Consider the following 19,346-nt stretch of genomic DNA (forward strand, 5'->3'; position numbering starts at 1 on the left):
TGTTCAGAGCAGCGGGGATTTTTTTAATGTCTACATTCTTTCTAATAAACTGTTGAAGACTCCACGCCTGGGCTCCTGCCTCCCTGCCTCACGGGGCGCTCCAAGATGGCGCCGGGGGGGGGGGGCCGGGGGCGCGAGGCCGCGGTCACCGCGCCCGCCCAAGGACACGGGCGGGGCACGTGCGCTCCGCGCCCGCCCCTTCCGGCCGGCTAGCAGCGCCCAATCAGCGCCGCGCCTTTCCAGAGGGGTGGGCGCGCGGCCCAATGGCGAGGAAGCGGAGAGCGGGAGCGACGGCGAGTCCGGCCAATGGGAGCGCGGGCACGGCGGGAGCGGGTGTGCCTCTGCCCAATGAGCGCGCGCGGCGGGCGGCGACGCGTGGCAGACGCCCCGCCCTTCGGAGGCCTGCGCCGTGCGGGCGGGCGAAGGGGCTCAGTCGGCGCCGCCATGTTGGGGCTCGCGGGTCGCTGCGCCGCCGCCGCCGCCGCCGCCGCCGCCCGGCCGGTGCTGAGCCGCGGGGCCGGGCCGGCCAACGGCCTCCTGCCGCTACTCCTCAGCCGCGGGGCCGGCCCGGCCGCCGCCACCGGCAGCCGTGAGTGGGGAGCAGCCGCGGGGTCACCTTGCGGCCTGCGGGGCCCGGGGGGGCCGCGCCGGGCCGGGCTGCGCTGAGCGGGGCTCCTGGTCCCGGTGCTGCCCTCCCCGACCCGCGCCTCTCCCCGCAGGCCGCCGCTATGCCGCGCAGCCGGCCCCCGCCGCCAAGGCCGGCGCCAGCACCGGGCGCATCGTGGCCGTTATCGGTGCCGTGGTGGACGTGCAGTTCGACGAGGGGCTGCCGCCCATCCTCAACGCCCTGGAGGTGCAGGGCAGGGAGACGCGGCTGGTGCTGGAGGTGGCGCAGCACCTGGGTGAGTGGCCGCCCGCCTGCCCCGGGGGGTGCCGCAGCGGGGGGGGGGGCCCTCCCGTGACGATGAATTTCGGTGACTTTCGTTCTTCTGAGCTCGCTGAAGCCACGCGTTGCAGTCTGAGGAGGGGGAAAATGGCTGCTGCAGGGCTGCGGCCCGCCACAGCTGTGGGGTGGGTCTGGCCTGGGCTCTTTTTCTGTGTTTCTTTTCCTCATTTTGTTCCTTGGCCCCGCTCTTTGCAGTCCTTCCCCCAGCTGACCGTTCCCTTGGCGGGGACGGGAGGAGGTGGCAGCAGCTGTCTTGCAGGGTCAGCTCGAGGGCACTGCGTAACACTGTCCTTGGGCCTTGGCAGGGGAGAACACCGTGCGCACAATTGCCATGGACGGGACAGAAGGCCTGGTGAGGGGACAGAAGGTGCTGGACTCTGGCGCGCCCATCCGGATCCCCGTTGGCCCTGAGACCTTGGGCAGAATCATGAATGTCATCGGGGAGCCCATCGACGAGAGGGGTCCCATCACAACGAAACAGTGAGTGATGCTGCGGGCCGGGGGATGAGCGCCACGCAGGGTTTGGAGGTAGGGGGCTCTGGTCCTGGCAGCAGCCAGGCTCATGCAGTTTCTTCAGCTGCTCGGAGACGCCCAGGCTGCACGCAGCTGGATTGTGCGCGTCCCTGCTGCGTTTGTGTTTCTGGGCTGCGAGCAGGGATCACGCTCCTGCGGTCTCCTGGCCCCGTGGCAGAGGGGCTGGATTTGGCCGCTCAGCTTCTCTCCCTTCTCACTGCAGGTTTGCTGCTATCCACGCCGAAGCCCCCGAGTTCGTGGAGATGAGCGTTGAGCAGGAGATCCTGGTGACGGGGATCAAGGTGGTGGACCTGCTGGCCCCCTACGCCAAGGGCGGCAAGATCGGTACGTGGCACCCAGTGGAAAGGGAGCGCCCGGAGAGGGGGGGCCCCGTGCCCACCCCAGGGCTCAGGAGCGGTCCCCGTGCAGCAGCTTCCTTCGCTGATGAGTGACCGTTTGACTTTCGTTCTACTGAGCTTGCTGAAGCAACGCTTAATTATCTGAGGAGGAAAGGGGTGAAGGGAGACCCCCGGGGGGGTGGCTGGATGGGCTCTGGGTTGAGGAGGACACCCTTTCCCCCCAGGTTTATTCGGAGGTGCCGGCGTCGGCAAGACGGTGCTGATCATGGAGCTGATCAACAACGTGGCCAAAGCTCACGGCGGTTACTCGGTGTTCGCTGGCGTCGGGGAGCGAACCCGGGAGGGGAATGACTTGTACCACGAGATGATCGAGTCCGGGGTCATCAACCTGAAAGACACCACTTCCAAGGTGCGCGGGGTCTGCGGGGGGCAAGGGGGGGATTCCAACGGCGCGGCGGCCGTGCTGACGCTGGGTTCCGCCACCCCCCCCCCGCCCCAGGTCGCCCTGGTCTACGGGCAGATGAACGAGCCCCCGGGTGCCCGCGCCAGAGTGGCGCTGACTGGATTGACAGTGGCCGAATACTTCAGGGACCAGGAGGGTCAGGACGTGCTGCTCTTCATCGACAACATCTTCCGCTTCACCCAGGCTGGCTCAGAGGTCGGTGCCGGAGCCCAGGCAGCCGGGGGGGGCCAGGCCCAGCCCTGCAGTGGGGCCGGACCCCTCGTGGTGGGCACCGCCAGGCCTCTCACCAGCTCTTTTCCCCCCAGGTGTCAGCCCTGCTGGGGAGAATCCCCTCCGCCGTGGGCTACCAGCCCACGCTGGCCACCGACATGGGCACCATGCAGGAGCGGATCACCACCACGCGCAAGGGTTCCATCACGTCGGTGCAGGTAGCGCTGGAGCCGGGCGCGCCGGGCGGGGGTCGCCTCCCCCCGCCTCCGTCCCACCGCCCCCCTGCCCCCCCAGGCCATCTACGTGCCCGCCGATGACTTGACCGACCCTGCCCCCGCCACCACCTTCGCCCACCTGGACGCCACCACCGTGCTGTCCCGCGCCATCGCCGAGCTGGGCATCTACCCGGCCGTGGACCCGCTGGACTCCACCTCCCGCATCATGGACCCCAACATCGTGGGGCCCGAGCACTACGACGTGGCTCGGGGCGTGCAGAAGATCCTGCAGGTGAGGGGGACGGGGCAGCCACCACGGGGAGGGCTGGGGGGAGGCAGGAAGCGCTGCCCTGGCCGCTCACCCTCCCCCGGCTTTGCCTCGCCCCACAGGACTATAAGTCCCTGCAGGACATCATCGCCATCCTGGGCATGGACGAGCTGTCGGAGGAGGACAAGCTGACGGTGGCGCGGGCGCGCAAGATCCAGCGCTTCTTGTCGCAGCCCTTCCAGGTGGCCGAGGTCTTCACCGGCCACATGGGCAAGCTGGTGCCGCTGAAGGAGACCATCAAGGGCTTCAAGCAGATCCTGGCGGGTGAGGCGGCCCCCCCAGGAAGCTCCGCGGGGGGGGAATTGGGCTCTCTGCCCATTCCTCCCCCCCCCCCCGCTGATGGCTGTGTCCCCCCCAGGTGAATACGACCACCTCCCCGAGCAGGCCTTCTACATGGTGGGGCCCATCGAGGAGGCGGTGGCCAAGGCGGAGAAGCTGGCCGAAGAGCATGTGTGAGCAGGGCCGCCCCCCCCCCCCCCGCCCCCTTCCCTGGCTCTGTGCGGGGCCAGACCCCCCCCCCCCCCCAAAAAAAAAAAAAAAAGTATTTAAAATTTCCAATAAAATGTTGGTGAAAACAGCCCCGGGGGCCCTGCGTGCCAGGGGGCGGGGGCAGGAGCCCTGTGAGCCCCTGCCCCGGGGGGGGGGGAGCAGCGGGACCCGGCTGCCCTTCCCACCCCCCCCCTCACCCTGTGGGGGGCTTTGTGCCCCCCCCACTCCCCCTCCTGGTGCCTGGCCGAGCCAAGCTGGGTGCGGGGGGGGGGCGGCGGTGCTGGATCCGTTGCCCCCAGCCCCACGGGGCCTTTACCGGGGGGCCCGCAGCAGCTGGGGGTGACCCCCCCGCGTGTGGGGCCGTGGGGAGGAGGGGTTGGGGGGGGGGGGAGGTTGGCAGCTGCGTGCGGGAGGGGGGGCGGCGCCCCTCCTCTGCCCCCCGGGCTCCTGCAGCACAAAGAGCTCCCGGCCGGCCCTGCCAGATGGGGCTTTGTCTGCGGGGTCCCGGGGGGGGGCTGCCGGGGCCCTCCCCTCCGCCGCGGTCGCACCCTGCCGGGGGGGGGGGGTGAGGCACCGGGACCCGGCCCGGGGAGTGCAGCTGGGTGCTGGGGAGGGGATCCTGGGGGGGGTTCCCTGCGGGGGGGGACGGCGGGGGGGGGACACACGCAGGCGCTGTCCGGAGGTGCTCTCAGCAGCGCGCCCCACCCCCCCCCCGGCAAAGCGCTGCGGCCCCTTTAAATGGCGGCGGGGGGCGGGGGCGGCCGCTGCCATCACGAGGGGCCGCGGGCACCGGCACCGGCACCGGGCTGACACCGCCGGCCCCCCCCCTCCTGCCCCCCAGGTACGTGCTGGGCCCCCCCGGACCCCCCCTCGGGTCGTGACCGCGCTGGGCAGGGCCCCCCGGTGCCCCCCCGGTGCCCCCCCGGTGCCGCGTGACGTCAGCGGGGATCCCGGGGGGGGGGATCCCGAGCCTGGGGGCGCCCCCCCCCGGGACCTTGCCGGGGGCCGGGACCCGGCTGGGGGGGGGGGGGGGGGCGGGGCGGCGGCGGGGGGGCGGCCCCACGTGGGGGATTCCCCCCGCCCGCCCTGCCCCCGCCGGGGGCGGGGATCCCCCCCACGTGGGCGCGGGCCCCGCCCCCCCCCCCTGACGCGCGGCGCCGCTCCCCGGTGACGCCACCGCGGCGGCGGTGACGTGGGCGCGGAGGGGGCGGGGCCGGGACCGCCCGGCGGCGCGCGGCGCTTCCTGCCCTGCGCCGCTCGGCTCCGCTCGGCTCGGCTCGGGGCGGCCCGGCCCGGTCCGGCCCGCGCCATGCGGAGCCGCCTCCCCCCCCCCCCCCGCGCCGCGTGAGCCGGGCCCGGGGAGCCCGCCGGGCCCGCACCGCCGCCTGCCAGGTCCGGGGGGAACGGGGCTGGAGTGGGGGGGGCGGCGGGGGGGGGCGTTCCGCGGCGGCCGGTTAATGGCGGGGGGGGGGAGAGGGAGACGGGACCCGGCCCGGAACCCGCGGGGAGCCCCCGGGAGCCCCTGCCCCCACCTCGGCTCTGCCGAGGCCGCCGGTGCTCGGTGAGCCCCCCCCGCCTCCCCCTCTCCCGGTCCGGGCCCCCCCTTCCCGTTCCCTCCCCCCCCCCCCCCCCGAGGTGCCGGTGCCCGGTGCGGGTCCCCCCGGTGCGGGGCTCAGCGGGGAGCCCTGGGCCGGTTCCAGTGCCCGGTGCGGGTCCCCCCCCCCCCCCCCCCCCGTCGTAGCGCAGCGGGGAGCCCGGCCCGGTGCCCCCCAGCAGCGGGTGGGAGCGGGGCCGCCCCGGGGGGCGCGGCGGGGGCAGCTCGGGGCCGGGGATCCCGGCTCAGCGCCCGGTGCCGGCCTTTCCCCCCCCGTCCCCCCCCCCCGCTGCAGGAAGCGGCCGGGAAATGGCAGCCGGGGGTTGCGTCGCCTTGTTTTTGAAACGTCCTCCCCAGCCCGGCCGTGCTTGGCTCCCAGTTCCCCTCCCGTGGCTGCCCGGGGCCACCGAGGACCCTCCTGGGGAGCCCCCGCTGACACCGCCGCCCACTCGCAGCCCTCGTTCCGGGGGCTTCGGGTCCCGGTGGGTTCACGGCCCCCAGCCCGGTTTGCTCGCAGCCAGGCCGCCCGCCGCACCGGCTGCGCCAGCCCCGGGGGACCGGGCACAGCCCCCGCCTCCGTCCAGCCCGGGCCTGGCGCTGCCCCCGGTGCCAGCGCATCCCCGCGGCCCGGCCTTCGCCCTCCTTGCCCGTACGGCTCCGGTTACGGCCTGGCCCAGTTTGCGGCAGGGCCGTGACGGGTGGCCTCTGCCCGCCGCACCCAGGGCTGGCAGCGGGCGGCCGGGTGCTGGCACCGCTCCCGGAGGTGCCGAGGGCGGTTCCAGTCGGGACAGGCCCCGGTGTCGCCGTGCCAGCGCCGGGCACGCCGTTGGTCCCCAGTGCAAGGCGCTGCCGGACCCCCGCTCCCTTCCTGGGGACGGCGTCGCTGGCTCAGCCCCGCTCCCTTCCCTGCCCTTCGGCCTCCTGGTGCTTGCTGCCATCAGTTCCCCGTCTTCCCTGCTTTTATTCCGCCCTCCTGGCTCCGCTCCCCCCTCGTTGCCTCCACTCGGCCCCCTCCCGGCGCTGGCGCACGCCCCAGCCCACAGCAGCCACCTGTCCGGTTCTGGCACCTCCGGCCGCCTCCTCTGACCTCTCGCGGCCCCGCAGCGCCTTTCCCGGCCGGCCGGCGCATCAGATGCTGGGAGGTGCCGGAAAGGCTTTTTGTCTTTCTTCTCATCGGCCTCTGGCCAGGCTTCCCCGGGGGAAGGGTCCCACGGGCAGGGGCAGGGGCAGAGCCGAGCCAGGGGTGGTGGGGCCGGGATCTGGTCCCGGCTCGCTGGGGGGGGACACCCGGGAGCGCCGTGCGTGCGGCAGCTGCGTCACCGCCCATACGGGTTTCTCGGGCGGATGAATCAGCCCGGTGTCCCCGGTGGCCGGGGGGGCTCCGTCCCCGCTGGAGCCCCGGGTGGCGCAGGCTGGGCCGTGATGAAATCCCCGTCCAGGTTTCGACACGGCCGCGCTGCCAGGCCGCGTGCTTGTGGCAGCGACGGCCCTTCCGGAGGGGATGGCGGAGCCAGCGCCGCCTCTGCCCTCGGCTGATCGCGGGTTTGGCCTCCGTGGGGTGGGGGACTGTGGCCCCCAGGGGGTTCCCAGGGGGTCCCATCTCATCAGCTGGGCCCTCAGAGCCGGCCCGGCTCCTTCTTGGCTCAGGGCGAGGAGCTGGGGACAGCCGGGTACAGAGCCCCCAGCTCCCGGCTGTGAAACGAGGCCAGCCCGGATCCTGCCTCGAGCAGCTGATGAGCAGACGTCCCCGGAGCCGCGTTTCGGGAGGGGACGGGCCCTGGGCGGCGTGGCCGTGCCCCCTGCGGCATCGCTGGGCCGTGCCGCGGGCAGGGGGGACGCAGGGTCCGAGGGGACTGGCCGTCCCCGCGGTGCTGTCTCTGCTGGTTCCCAGGGGAAGCCCAGGCCACGCCGCGTCCCCACAAGGTCACAGACCCTCCCGGGGGGGGCCAGTGCCTCGCGCCGTGCTCCTGCCCCGGGTCGGGAGCCCAGGGGAGGTGGGGGCTCAGCGCAGAGCTGAGCTCAGTGCGGAAAGAAGCCCGTGCGGGGAGCAGGCGAGCCTTCTCGGTGGCAGCCTTCCCTGGGGACACGGGAGCGCGGTGACGAGCTGCGCTCACGCAGGTGGCAGCTCGGCGCACGCGGTGCTGCTGGGCCTGGGGCCGGCTCGCCGCGGAGGCGGCACCGTGGGCTCGGTGAGGGGGCAACGGGGGGGCTTTGGCCGCTGCCAGATGGCGGCCAGGGGCTCTCCCTGCCCCAGCCCCGTCCTGCGGGGCACGGCGCCGCCGGCTCTGGGGAGCGGCTGTGCCCAGGCACGAGCGCAGGGCGTGGGGCAGAGCCTCCCACGTGGGTGGGGGCCCCCACCCTGCCCCGCTGGGTGGCCGGGCAGCGTGTAACCCCGCGTTTCTTCTCCCCTCCCAGACATGGACACAAACAACCATTTCAACTTCCCGGGCCTTTCCTCCGTACCTACTGCCTCAGGACTGAAACCCACGCCTTCCTCAGGGGACAGCCTGTACACCAACGGGGCTGCACTCAGCTTCCCCCCGCAAGGGAAAAGTAAGTGCCACGGCACACCTGGGCACCCCACGTCCCCCCGCCAGGCTGCGGTGACGGCGTCCGCCCTCGTTACAGGGGAGCTGGCTCACCAGGGAGTGTGTGCTCGGCAGGGCAGCACCGCCCCGACCGTCCCCTCGTGGTTTTGTGCCCTTGGCGCGAGGAGGGGGCCTCGGCTGCGGAGTCTTCGGAGTGTCCCCGCCGTGCCGGGGAGTCCCAGGGCAACAGGGATGGGGGTGAACCTTGGGGGCTTTCTCCGGCCACGTATGGGCTGGGGGCCGGAGGGGTCTCTACACACCCCCGGTTGCTTTGGCCTAGAAAAGAGCGGCCAGGCCAGAACGGGGTCTGTGCGTGGATTTGGCCAGCCGGCTGATCCCTGCGCAGCCCTGCCAGGCACTCGGCTAATCCCCCGCCTCCTGCTGCTCACAGCCCCACGGGGTCGGTTCCTCCACGCCGGGAGGGAGCAGCCTGCTCTGTTCAGGGATGGTGGTGCTGGGGCAGGGCGGGGGGCGTCATCCGGCTGTCCCCAAGCCCTCTCATCTGGCCTGGACGTTGGGAAGTCCCTGCCGTGCCGTTAACGCATTTGTCTCTTCCACCCTCGCTCTCCGCAGGTCTGAACGGGGGCATGAATGTCAATGGCTTCTCTACTGTATCTCACACCAGTACTTCAGGGACCTTCACCTCCAGCACGCATTCCTCGGGCACGCCTCACCTCCGCTCCTACGACTGCCTCTGGGACTACGCGCAGTACCAGCCGGCCGGCGCGGGCGGCCTCAAGGACGGCAGCCCCAGCACCGCTCCGTTCCCCAGCCTCGCGCAGTTCCCGCTCAATGGTGTGGCGGGGGGGTCCCGGCCGGCCTCCCCAGGGCACAGCGCCAACCTGCGGGGCACCGGGCAGGAGCTCTGGGGCAACGGCACCCCTGGCTCCATGGGGCTGAACTTCGACTCTCAGGAGCTGTATGACTCCTTCCACGACCAGAACTTTGAGCTGATGCCAAACGGGCCGGCCAGCTTCTACACGGCCTCGCAGCCATCCCCCATGCTGGGCTCTGGCGAGCCACCCTTCCCGCTGCCACCAGAGGAGCCAGGCGCCGGCGAAGATGATGCTGAGGCCGCCAAGGAGATGTCCCCGGCCATTGCAGAGAACGGGGACGGGCTGGTGGGCAGCATGGAGCTGGAGGACACGCAGCCAGGTAGGAGCCCTGGCTTGGGATCCACCGCGTTGGGCGTTCTGCTCCCTGGGGAGGGCCGGCCTCACCCCCCATCATGAGTCCCATCGGGGTTTGGCCTCTCGCGGCTTGGAGTAGCTTTTGGGATCTTGTTAGACTGGGCTGAGTGTCACCTGTGGCGTCACCGCCGGCGGAGCAGCGTTCCCATCCGCCTGCAGAGGCGTGCAGCAGCCGGGGTCCTGCAGCCGCCCACCCGCCACGGGACTCCCTGGGGACTGGCATCTCACAGAGACCCCGGGACGGGCGCTGGGAGGGGACTGGTGGCAGCGTGGCCCCAGGAGGCAGTGGGGAAGGATGGGAGGAGGCTAGGCAGCAAACAGCCGTGGCGTGGGGATGAGGGCAGGAGCAGCGGGTCGGGCAGGAGCGGCGGGTTGCGCCGCACAACGCCTTCGGGGCAGGGCTGGCTGGGCCCCGGGCTCCGTTCCTGAGTGCCTCCTGCCCCAGGGTTTGTTTTCGGACTCTTGCTTCCTTTAGACTTGAAGCTCTGCAGCTACAACGGGTCTGCCCCCGCCGTGGTGCCGCTGAGCCAGGAGGACTCGGTCCTGGCCCCCGCCGTGGGCAGCGGCTGCCTGGGGGACGCGTCGCCCATCACCGCTCCGCTGGAGGACGCGCACATCCTGAGCGAAGACCCCCTGGAGCCATTCGAGTCCCTGGCCAGAGGTAGGGAGGCCGCCGTGGCACTGGGGTCTAGAGGCCAGGCGCGTGCTGGGCAGCTCCCGGCCGGCGGTGTGGGGCGGCTGCCTCCGCTCCTCTCCCCCCTCCTCCGGGCAGCGCGGGACCCTCTCCCGTGGGCAACGGCGACAGCAGAGGCTGATGGCGATGGTGGAGGCCGAGGCCTTCAGCGCTGCCTCCTGCAGCAGCGCCAGCCCTGGGCAGGCGAGGGGCGGGCCCGCGCCCGCGTCCCTCCCGCGCCAGCCCTCCTCCGCGCTCCCTTCCTTCCCTTCCCAGCTCCGTGACGAAGCTGTTACTCAGCGCCTGAACTTCCGCGCTGGTGAACATCACCGCCACCGCCACCACGGCCATTTTGGGCTCTGCTTCCCAAAGGAGGGGGCGTGGCTGGGGGCTGCCGAAATCTCTTAACCCCTCTTCTGCCGGTGCCTTTTCGGCTCCGGGGGGCGTTTGATCGTCCCCGAGGCCCTCTCCACCCGGCGGGTCTGGCCGCCCCCCGTGAGCGGAGATGTGGGTTTGCGTGCCCCCAACATGCTCGGAGACGGGGGGGCCCCCTGCGCGCGGCCCCGTCGAGGTCCTGGTGCTGATCCCCCCCCCAGACCCAGGCACCGGGGACCTCTACACGATGGACGACTCGCAGCTGGTGAGCGACAAGTCCCCCCTGGAGGAGCCCCCCGACGTGCCCAGCCTGCGGTGCTCTGCCAGCCCCCCCCTCCATGCCACCGGCCCCTTCAGCCTGCTGGCGGCCGGCCGGCCAGCCCCCCCGCTGCTCGCCAGCCCCGACTCGCCGCCTGCCCTGCATGGTACGTGGACGGCCCCATGATGCCCCTGGCTGCTGCCGCGGGGGGAGCACGGCCACCCAGCCGCCGTGCGGTGCCTCTTTGTGCAGGGCCGCGGGCCCTGGCCAGTGGCAGTGGGTGTGTGGGGACCCCGCAGCTCCCGGTGCTGAGCCCAAGGAGCCCCAGCTCGGAGTGTGCTGGGGGGAGCTGGTGCGGGGTCAAATGCTGCCGGGGCTGCCCGCGGGGAGGGGGACGCACAGCCCTGTCCTCGTGCTTGGCGGGTGGGGGCTGTCTGCTGCCGTGGGTGGAGCAGGAAGGGAGCAGAGCTCACGGTGACGTCCCTGACCTTGGCTCTGCAGACAGCAGCCTAGACCTGAACAGCAGCAGCCACGCGGGGCCGGAGGAATCGGGGTCCCTGGAGCTTGACGACGCTCCACTGGAGCCAGAGTCCGCATCCCCCTCCGAGGAGGAGGAGGAGGAGGAGGAGGAGGAGGCTGCTGATAGCTGCACGGAGGCTTCAGCTGCGCCAGAAGGCGAGAGCGAGGAGGCTGTCCCGCTCAGCGTGTCGGCGGGAGGTGAGGACGGAGCCCCCCCTTGGCTGGGCGCCCAGCGCACCGCCAGCGCTCGCCGAGCTCAGGTCCCCTCTGTCCCGCAGGGGATGCCCCCCCGCAGGCGCATCGCCACCCCGGAGGAGGTGCGCTTCCCGCTGCAGCACGGGTACGTGGCCCCGTCCCCGTCCCTCCATCCCACGGCCGCAGGGCCCCGCGTGGCCGAGGCCGTGCCGGGCCCCGGCTGAGGCGCTCCTGTGCCCAGGTGGAGGAGGGAGGTGCGGATCAAGAAGGGGAACCACCGCTGGCAGGGCGAGACCTGGTACTACGGGCCCTGCGGGAAGAGGATGAAGCAGTTCCCGGAGGTGATCAAGGTACGGTGAGCGAGGAGAGGGCAGCGTTGCCGTAGGGCCAGCCCCTGATCAGCCCTCAGCTCTGCCAGAGTCCCCCGCTGCAGAGGGCAGATGCTGTTTGCCAGGGGGCTGGGAGCGCTGAGCCCCCCCCTCATGCACCCTTACGGCCTTCATCCTCCTCTTCTTCCTCCTGCCCCCAGTACCTGAACAGGAACGTGGTGCAGGACGTCCGCCGCGAGCACTTCAGCTTCAGCCCCCGCATGCCGGTTGGAGACTTCTACGAGGAGCGGGACACGCCGGAGGTGGGCCTGGCACCCGGGCCGTGCTGTGGGACTCCAGGCTGCTCCGCGGCACGCGGCACTGGCAGTGGGGCCGTTGGGGTGTCCTCTCCAGGGGTGACCACCTTTTGTCCCGCAGGGCCTGCAGTGGGTGAAGCTGAGCCCCGAGGAGATCCCGTCCCGCATCCAGGCCATCACGGGCAAGCGCGGGCGTCCCCGCAACGCGGAGAAGGCCAAGACCAAGGAGACGCCCGCCGTGAAGCGCGGCCGGGGCCGGCCCCCCAAGGTCAAGATGGTCGACCTGCTGAGCAAGACAGACGCTCGGCTGCTGAAGAGGCTGGAAGCCCAAGGTACCCCTCCCCGGCCCCTCCAGCTCAGGTGCTGCCCCTCGCAGCCCACCCCGCAGGGGGGCTGCAGCCCTGGCACCCGCTCCCTGGTGCCAGCCTCCCTCTCTGCCCTCGCAGAGGTGCTCAGCGATGAGGACAAGCTGAAAATGAGCAAGATCAAGAAGAAAATGAGGCGGAAGGTACGAGTGGCTGTGGGGGAAAGGCAGGGCGAGGGCTGGGGGCAGCTCCGGGCTTCCTCCACGTCCTGCAGCTCCGTGGGCCCCAGCTGTGCCCACTGGCTGGGTGGCTGGGGCAGGGGGCTGCTGCTGTGCCCCCCCATCAGCCGCCATCTCTCTGAGCTGGGGCTTGTCCCTCCCAGGCCAAGAACAAGCAGAAGCAGGAAGCGAAAGCTCCCAAAGGGAAGGAAGCCAAGAAGAAATCCAAGGTGAGTCTGCGGTGGCTGTGGGGGCCATGGAGGGGGCGGAGGTGGAGCCCCCATCCCCACCGATCCCGGGGCTTTGTTCTCAGGCCAAGGAGAAGAAGGGCAAACCGGAGAAGGGCAAGGAAAAAGTGCGGCCCAAGGAGAAGAAGGGCAAAGGGACTCGCAAGGTGGACAAGGGCCTGTTGGCCCAGCGGCGCCTGGAGGAGCGGCGGCGGCAGCAGCTCATCCTGGAGGAGATGAAGAAGCCCACGGAGGACATGTGCCTGGGGGACCACCAGGTGGGCTGGGCCTTGCAGCGAGACGGGGGGGGAGCCGGCTGGGCTGAGCCCACGGGCAGATAGCCCGGCTGGTGCCTCGCGTGCCCTGATTGTCTCCTCTCCTGCCCTGCAGCCGCTGCCGGCCTTCTCCCGCATCCCGGGCCTCGTCTTGCCCAGCTGCGCTTTCTCCAACTGCCTGACTGTCGTGGAGTTCCTCCAGAGCTACGGCAAGGTCCTGGGCTTCGACCCAGCCAAGGACGTGCCCAGCCTGTGCACGCTGCAGGAGGGGCTGCTGGGGTTGGGTGACAGCGCAGGCGAGGTGCAGGACCTGCTGGTGCGGCTGCTGCAGGCTGCGCTCTACGACCCCGGGCTGCCCCCCTACTGCCAGGTGAGCGGCTACGTCCCCGTCCCTGTCCCCGTGTCCACTGTCACACGCGGGCAGCAAGGCTGTTGGTGCCCACAAGGCTCCCACGCTGCGCTCCAGGAGGTGCTGTCCTTGCTGCAGCCTCCCCTGCCTCTCCCTGTGCCCCTCCAGTTCCCAGCCTCATCCCAGGGGTCACCCCTGGGCTCGCCCCCTCTCAGGCTTGGGTTTTCCCAGCTCAGCTGCTGGTGTCCCCATTTTATTCCCTTCCTGCTGACCCCCCGCGCTCTCTAACACCCCTTCTTGCTCCCCAGTCCCTGAAGATCCTGGGGGAGAAGGTGTCAGAGATCAGCCTGAACCGTGACACCGTCTCCGAGGTGCTGCGCTGCTTCCTCACGGCATACGGGGCGGAGGACAAGCTGTGTGAGGGGCTGCGCACGAAGCCCTTCCAGGCGCTGCCCCCCGACAAGAAGGCCGCTATCCTGGCCTTCCTGGTGAACGAGCTCAACAGCAGCACCCTCATCATCAAGTGAGTGTGGGCTTGGGGTGAACGTGGGCTCTGCTCCTGTCCTCCTCGCAGAGCTGCGTGGAGCTGAGCCCCTCGTCTCCTTGCAGCGAGATCGACAAGACCCTGGAGAGCATGGCCAACTACAGGAAGAGCAAGTGGATCATCGAGGGCCGGCTGCGCAGGTGGGCACTGCACCATGGGACGTGGCTGGCTCCTGCCCGCGGTCTCCAAAACCTTCCCTTCCGCGCCCCTGGGGCTCGAGCAGGCTTGGGGCGTTCTTGCAGTGCCGCTGGGTGCCTGCACGCCTCAGCTTGCCGGGGAGCGAGGCAGAGAGCAGGCGGGTGTTGGATGCTGCGCCGCGTCTCGGCAGGTTGAAGGTGGCCCTGGCCAAGAAGACGGGGCGCCCCGAGTCGGAGATCACGGGCCTGGACGACGGGCGGCGCAGGCGCAGCTCCCGCCTGACAGAGGAGCCCAGCCTGGAGCTGGAGGAGGAGGAGGAGAGCCGAGGACGCAAATCCCGCCGGGACGAGGAGGTGAGGATGTGGCCGCTGGGGACGGGGAGCAGTTTGGGGCAGCCTTCGGGGATCTCTTCCCGGTCCTGCCGATGCCTCCCTGACAGGTCCCTTGCCTCCCCTAGGCCGACACATCCGCCTCCAGCATCCCCGAGCTCGAGCGGCAGATCGAGAAGCTGGCCAAGGTGCGCGGGTGGCGGAGGGGCTGCGGCTCGGCCGGTGCCGCGGGTCCCCCGGTGCCTGTCCCAGCGGTCCCTCACCACCCACGCTCTCCCTGCAGCGGCAGATGTTCTTCCGCAAGAAGCTGCTCCACTCCTCGCAGACGCTGCGGGCGGCCTCACTGGGCCAGGACCGGTACCGGCGCCGGTACTGGGTGCTGCCCCACCTGGGCGGGATCTTTGTGGAGGGTGCAGAAGGTGAGCTGGGACTGGGCTCCGGGGCCACGCTGCAGACCCCCTCTCCGCTGCTGACCCCCTCACCACTGCAGACCCCACCCTTCACCTCCCGCTGTCCTCATAGCAGCCGATCCAGCTCCCGAGGAGCACCCCGAGGAGAAGCCGTCCTCCCACGTGGCGCCGGTGAAGGAGGAGCCGTTGGACATGGAGGTGCCCGTGCCCGTGCCCGTGCCCGTGCCCGTGCCCGTGCCCATGCCCAGCCGGGTGAACTGCGCGGCCTCGCGTGCCCGGGGCCGGCCGCGGAAGAGCAAGGAGGAGCCACGGAAGAGCAAGGAGGAGCCGCCCCCACCCTGCAGGCCCAAATCCCCACCCATCAACGGGGTCCTGGAAGAGCCGATGAGCCTGGGGCAGAGCCAGCACGACCTCAGCCAGTCCGCCTTCCTCTCCTGGCTGAGCCAAACGCAGTCATCCTTACTCAAGGACTCGGTCCTCACCCCGGACAGCAGCCCCGGCAAGGGGGAAGGGGGGCTCCAGCCACTCGAGACCCCAGCAGACCCCACGGCGGAGGAGGAGAGCACCACAGAGGCCGTGGAAAAGCGGGGGCCCTGGTTCAACCTGCTGCCCCGGACACCCTGCGACGACCGACCCCCCCTCGCTACCTCCTCAGCCGAGCCCTCCCCACGCGCCAGCTCGCAGCCCCGTGGCCAGCCCCGGGGCGAGCAGTCCAAGGCCTCGGCCAGGCAGGTGGGTGCCCGGGGCCGACTGCAATGGCCGGGGCACGGGGAGGGGTCCGAGGGGTGCTGGGGTAGGGGAGCAAGGAGCAGGTGCGGGGCTGTCCTTTGTCCAACGGGCTCTGTCCCCTCCAGCTGAACGGGCTCCCCGCTGATGACCCCACGTCTCCCATGCTTGCTTCCACCCCGGTCCACGCCGACGCCAAGGCCCACGGTGCCTGCCCCAGGAGCCGGAGCAGCCTGGAGAAGCTCCAGGACGTGCCAGGGCAGCCCAAGCGCCGAGGGCGGCCTCCGACCAAGTTCTTCAAGCAGATCGAACAGAAGTACTTGACCCAGCTGACGGAGCAGCCCGTTCCCCCTGGTGAGAGCCCTGCCAGAGATCCCAGCTGCCAGGCCGAGCTGTGGCCTTGCTTCTCGCCGGGGAAACCCGTTGGGTTTTGGGGCCGGCTCTGCCACGTGAGGCCGCAGGGCAGGGGATGCCGGCGCCTCAGAGCTGAGCTGCGTGGTGCTGCCTTGCAGAGATGCAGAGCGGCTGGTGGTGGCTGCAGGACCCCGAGGAGCTGGAGGCGGTGGCTCGCGCTCTGCACCCACGGGGCATCCGGGAGAAGGCACTCCACAAGCACCTCACCAAGCACAAGGAGTACCTGAGGGAGGTCTGCCTGCGCGCCACCACGGGTAAGAGCTGCCTGCTTGGGCCAGGGCATGGGCCTGGCTCCGTGTCCCCCCCACCAACCCCCCCCTCTGTCCCCAGACCCCATCTTCCACCTGCGCCCCGAGGCGGCCGGCACCGCCGTGTCTCAGGAAGCCCTGGCTCAGTGGTCGGTGATGGAGAAGGCCTACGAGACCGACCTCTCCATCCTGCAGTGGGTGGAGGAGCTGGAGCAGCGCGTGCTGATGGCCGACCTGCAGATCCGGGTAGGCGCTGGGCCGGGGGCTGCCCGCGCGGTGGCCTCGGGCCGGGTGCCCTCCCTGAGACCCTCTCTCCCGTAGGGCTGGACGTGCCCCAGCCCCGACTCCACGCGGGACGACCTGCGGTACTGCGAGCACAAGGTGGAGCCCCTGGAGGACATCACAGTCCGGAGCCGGCGGGACGGGCTGCCGCTGTGCCGCGAGCGCACCAACCCCCTGGACCTGGCGGTCCTGCGGCTGGCGGCGCTGGAGCAGAACGTGGAGCGGCGCTACCTGAAGGAGCCGCTGTGGCCCCTGCACGAGGTGGTGGTGGAGAAAGCCATGCTGAGCGGCCCCGAGGAGCTGAGCCTGGGCACCACCGAGATGTGAGCCCCCTGTCCGTGTGGGGTGGGGGCTGGTGGCGGGACCCCCACGCCTCAGCTGAGCCCCGCGTCCCTCCTCCCGCAGCGCCTACGAGATCACGCCCCGGGTCCGGACGTGGCGGCAGACGCTGGAGCGGTGCCGCAGCGCGGCCCAGGTCTCCCTCTGCATCTACCAGCTGGAGAAATCCATCGCCTGGGAGAAGTCGGTCAACAAAGTGGTGAGAGCCCGCGCCCTGCTGGGGGGAGGAGCTGGGGGGGCCCTCGCCCCGTGGCACCCCTGACGCCCCCGCCGGACCCCGCAGACCTGCCTGGTGTGCCGGCGCGGGGACGACGACGAGCACCTGCTGCTGTGTGACGGCTGCGACCGCGGCTGCCACCTCTACTGCCACCGGCCCAAGATGACGGAGGTGCCCGAGGGCGACTGGTTCTGCTCCGTCTGCATCTCCCAGGTGGGTGGCGGGGACCCCCCCAGCTCACGCAGCGCCCCCCCCAGCTCTGCTCTGCTGGTGACCCCCTCCCGGTCCCCTCACAGGCGGAGGCATACCGGGACCCCAGCTCGCCCCGGCGAGGCAAGAAGCGGAAGCGGGGACGCCTCCTGGGAGGGGGCTTGGCAGAGGAGGAGGAGAGCCCCCGGCGCCGGGTGGCCTCTCGCCGCCGCGAGGGGCAGCCACTGCCCCGCCACGCTGCCGAGGGGCTGTCCCCGGCCAAGCGGCGCGGCGCCACACTGCGGAGCCAACCCAGCGACCTGACCTTCTGCGAGTGAGTGCTCGGGGTGACGGGGGTGGGGGACAGGGCCCCCAGGCCACCTCCCCACCACCTCCTTCCGTCCCCAGGATCATCCTGATGGAGATGGAGTCGCACGAGGACGCCTGGCCCTTCCTGGAGCCGGTCAACCCGCGCCTGGTGCCCGGCTACCGCAAGATCATCAAGAACCCCATGGACTTCGCCACCATGCGCACGCGGCTGCTGCGGGGCGGGTGAGCGCGGGGTGCCCCCAGGCCATGTCCCCCTCAGCCCCCCGGCCCCCACCCCGCGCCCCCCCTGGCCCTGACCTCCCTGCGCCCGCAGGTACTCGAGCTCGGAGGAGTTTGCAGCCGACGCCATGCTGGTGTTCGACAACTGCCAGACCTTCAACGAGGACGACTCAGACGTGGGCAAGGCCGGGCACGTCATGCGCAAGTTCTTCGAGAGCCGGTGGGAGGAATTTTATCAGGGAAAGCACGCGGCCCGGCCGTGAGCACCCCCCCGGCCCGGGGACCCCCCCGCCCCCGAGCTGCCTCCCGGGAGCCGATCTCGCTGCCTGCTGAACCCCACGGGGGCTGGGGGCCGGTGCCCAGGGCCCTGCCCCGGGGGGGGGGGGGGGGGTTGGGGCCCGGCCACCTCCTGCAGCCTGGCCCCCCCCCACCAAAATCCCTCCCTGCCCCCCCAGCACCACAAACTCACAGACTGTGTAAGCCAAAAAGAAAAAAAAAAGAGGTGTTTTTTTCTTTCTTTCTTTTAAATTTTATTTTCTGACTTAAAAACAGAAGCAGCCCTACCTACCCCCCCCATATCCTTCCCCCACTCCCCCACCCTAAAAAAAAAAAAAAAAAAACAAGTGGAAAGTGAATAAACCCTGCTGGGAATATTTAATAATAGCAATAGTTCGTAGTGAATGTGTCCGAGCGCTCCTGTGCAGCGTCTACATGCATTAACGGCCAGTAAAGTGGACTTAGCCCCCCCGCGGCCCCCCAGCTCGCCGGCCCGGCCAGGACCCGCCCCCCCCCCCGCGCAGACACTTTACGGGAGGGACCGCCCCTTCCCCCCCCCATCCCCCCCACCCCGGTGCACCCCTTCTGCTGTAGGACCCCTGCCCGCTGCGCCGGGGTGGGCGCTGCCCCCCCCCCCCCCCCACCTGGCTCCAGGGACCAACCGGGGGGGGCGGGGGGGGGGCCCCGCAGCCCCTTCCCTGCCTCCACTTCTCAGGAAGACCCCGGCCCCCTCCACCCCCACCCCCCAACACCTATGCGAGGCCCCCCTGGATCCCCCCACCCCTATTGGGACCCCTCAGGGACGCTACCGCAGCTCCGGGCGGGGAGGGGGCCTGGCCCCCCCCCCCAAGCAGGGACTTGAAGCCTCAGGCGGGCGTTTGCTGCCCCCCCCCCCCCCCCAGGAATGAGGGGGGGGGGGGAACGGCCACGCCGGGTGGGGACGTGGGGGGGCCGGGGTCCTGCGGCCCCGGTGGGGCCCCCCCCCAGCCCCACCGGCCAGGATATTACGGGTACTCGCTCTGGGGTTCGGCGGCCGGCGGGGCTGGGGGGGGCCCCGGCGCATTTCCCCCCCCCCTCCCCGGCCCCACAGAGCACTGAAAACAACTCACCTACCTGGGCAGAGGGTGGGGGCCCCGGCCGCGCCCCCCCCCCCCCCCCCCCCCCCGCGTCTTTCAAAGTAGCCTTTTTTCTATCAGATAACCTCAGAAACTTTTTATTTTATTTTATTTTTTTGCTTTGAAATAAGAGGTGGATTTGAAGTCTATTTGAACTGACTTTATATTACGCATAAATATTTATATTTTATCTAAAGAACTGCGCTGTAACAAACTTTTTTTGGGGTTTGGTTTTTCGGTCATGGTTTGGAGCCGTCAGCTTTTAGGTTGTTGTTGGGTTTTGGTTTTTTTGTTTTGTTTTTCTGTCGTGGGAAAGTTCTCGGGAGTCTCCGCATCATTCTTGTGTTCGTTCAGTTCAAGTTCGCCCCCCCCCCCCCCCCGCTCCCCCTTTGCTCCCCCCCCCCCCAATCCCCCCCCGGGGCCCAGCTCAGGGCCAGGGGTGCTTTCCTGCAGCCCCCCCCCCCCCCCCCGGCTGCAGCCCCTTCCAGCCCCCCCCCCCCGGCCGCCTTTTCTATAACCAGCCGTGTCGGTTTAGTGACTTTTTTGATAATGTACAGGTTTTTGTGAATTTAAATTGATTTCTTTCTATATTTTTAGGACCAATCTCATTTTTAATAAGGTTTAAAGGAGAAAAAACAAAAAAAAAAAAACGAAA

General features: G+C 70.4%; 2 protein-coding genes and 2 non-coding genes across 5 annotated transcripts; all 4 read left to right on the forward strand.

The window, feature by feature from the left end:
* The first annotated feature begins 416 nt into the window (after window positions 1-416).
* ATP5F1B (ATP synthase F1 subunit beta) lies at window positions 417-3,611 on the forward strand. 2 transcript variants are annotated; one of them, XM_040539506.1, is made up of 10 exons: window positions 417-589; window positions 720-902; window positions 1,252-1,426; window positions 1,683-1,804; window positions 2,043-2,227; window positions 2,318-2,476; window positions 2,587-2,709; window positions 2,786-2,998; window positions 3,097-3,298; window positions 3,393-3,611. In XM_040539506.1, the coding sequence occupies exons 1-10, from the start codon at window positions 445-447 to the stop codon at window positions 3,488-3,490; spliced, it is 1,605 nt and encodes a 534-aa protein (XP_040395440.1). In that variant the 5' UTR covers window positions 417-444; the 3' UTR covers window positions 3,491-3,611. The 2 variants fall into 2 exon arrangements, with proteins under 2 accessions (XP_040395440.1, XP_040395439.1); XM_040539505.1 differs by having other exon boundaries at window positions 2,043-2,476.
* Window positions 953-1,027, forward strand: LOC121061264. The gene has a single exon (XR_005815014.1). It is a non-coding gene; the product is annotated as a small nucleolar RNA SNORD59 (small nucleolar RNA).
* On the forward strand, window positions 1,895-1,968 carry LOC121061263. Its single transcript, XR_005815013.1, has one exon. It is a non-coding gene; the product is annotated as a small nucleolar RNA SNORD59 (small nucleolar RNA).
* A 1,238-nt stretch (window positions 3,612-4,849) lies between the features above and the next one.
* BAZ2A (bromodomain adjacent to zinc finger domain 2A) lies at window positions 4,850-17,703 on the forward strand. The gene is made up of 28 exons (XM_040539342.1): window positions 4,850-4,915; window positions 7,533-7,670; window positions 8,279-8,860; window positions 9,371-9,556; window positions 10,165-10,368; window positions 10,704-11,061; window positions 11,158-11,266; window positions 11,446-11,547; window positions 11,663-11,873; window positions 11,988-12,049; window positions 12,229-12,294; window positions 12,378-12,569; window positions 12,682-12,936; window positions 13,224-13,438; window positions 13,525-13,599; window positions 13,788-13,950; window positions 14,055-14,114; window positions 14,210-14,345; window positions 14,449-15,068; window positions 15,191-15,416; window positions 15,575-15,730; window positions 15,807-15,970; window positions 16,046-16,329; window positions 16,412-16,544; window positions 16,629-16,775; window positions 16,859-17,085; window positions 17,160-17,303; window positions 17,395-17,703. The coding sequence occupies exons 2-28, from the start codon at window positions 7,535-7,537 to the stop codon at window positions 17,561-17,563; spliced, it is 5,382 nt and encodes a 1,793-aa protein (XP_040395276.1). The 5' UTR covers window positions 4,850-4,915; window positions 7,533-7,534; the 3' UTR covers window positions 17,564-17,703.
* Window positions 17,704-19,346: the final 1,643 nt, after the last annotated feature.

The sequence above is a fragment of the Cygnus olor genome, chromosome 29 (genome assembly GCF_009769625.2).
Source record: "Cygnus olor isolate bCygOlo1 chromosome 29, bCygOlo1.pri.v2, whole genome shotgun sequence".
Classification (NCBI taxonomy): domain Eukaryota; kingdom Metazoa; phylum Chordata; class Aves; order Anseriformes; family Anatidae; genus Cygnus; species Cygnus olor.

Coding starts and splice junctions, on each gene's coding strand:
- ATP5F1B (XM_040539505.1), top strand. CDS start 445: ATGTTGGGGCTCGCGGGTCGCTGCGCCGCCGCCGCCGCCGCCGCCGCC. Junction 2,477..2,586: donor TCACCCAGGCTGGCTCAGAG/GTCGGTGCCGGA, acceptor TTTTCCCCCCAG/GTGTCAGCCCTGCTGGGGAG. Junction 2,710..2,785: donor GTTCCATCACGTCGGTGCAG/GTAGCGCTGGAG, acceptor CTGCCCCCCCAG/GCCATCTACGTGCCCGCCGA.
- BAZ2A (XM_040539342.1), top strand. CDS start 7,535: ATGGACACAAACAACCATTTCAACTTCCCGGGCCTTTCCTCCGTACCT. Junction 7,671..8,278: donor CTTCCCCCCGCAAGGGAAAA/GTAAGTGCCACG, acceptor CGCTCTCCGCAG/GTCTGAACGGGGGCATGAAT. Junction 9,557..10,164: donor ATTCGAGTCCCTGGCCAGAG/GTAGGGAGGCCG, acceptor TCCCCCCCCCAG/ACCCAGGCACCGGGGACCTC.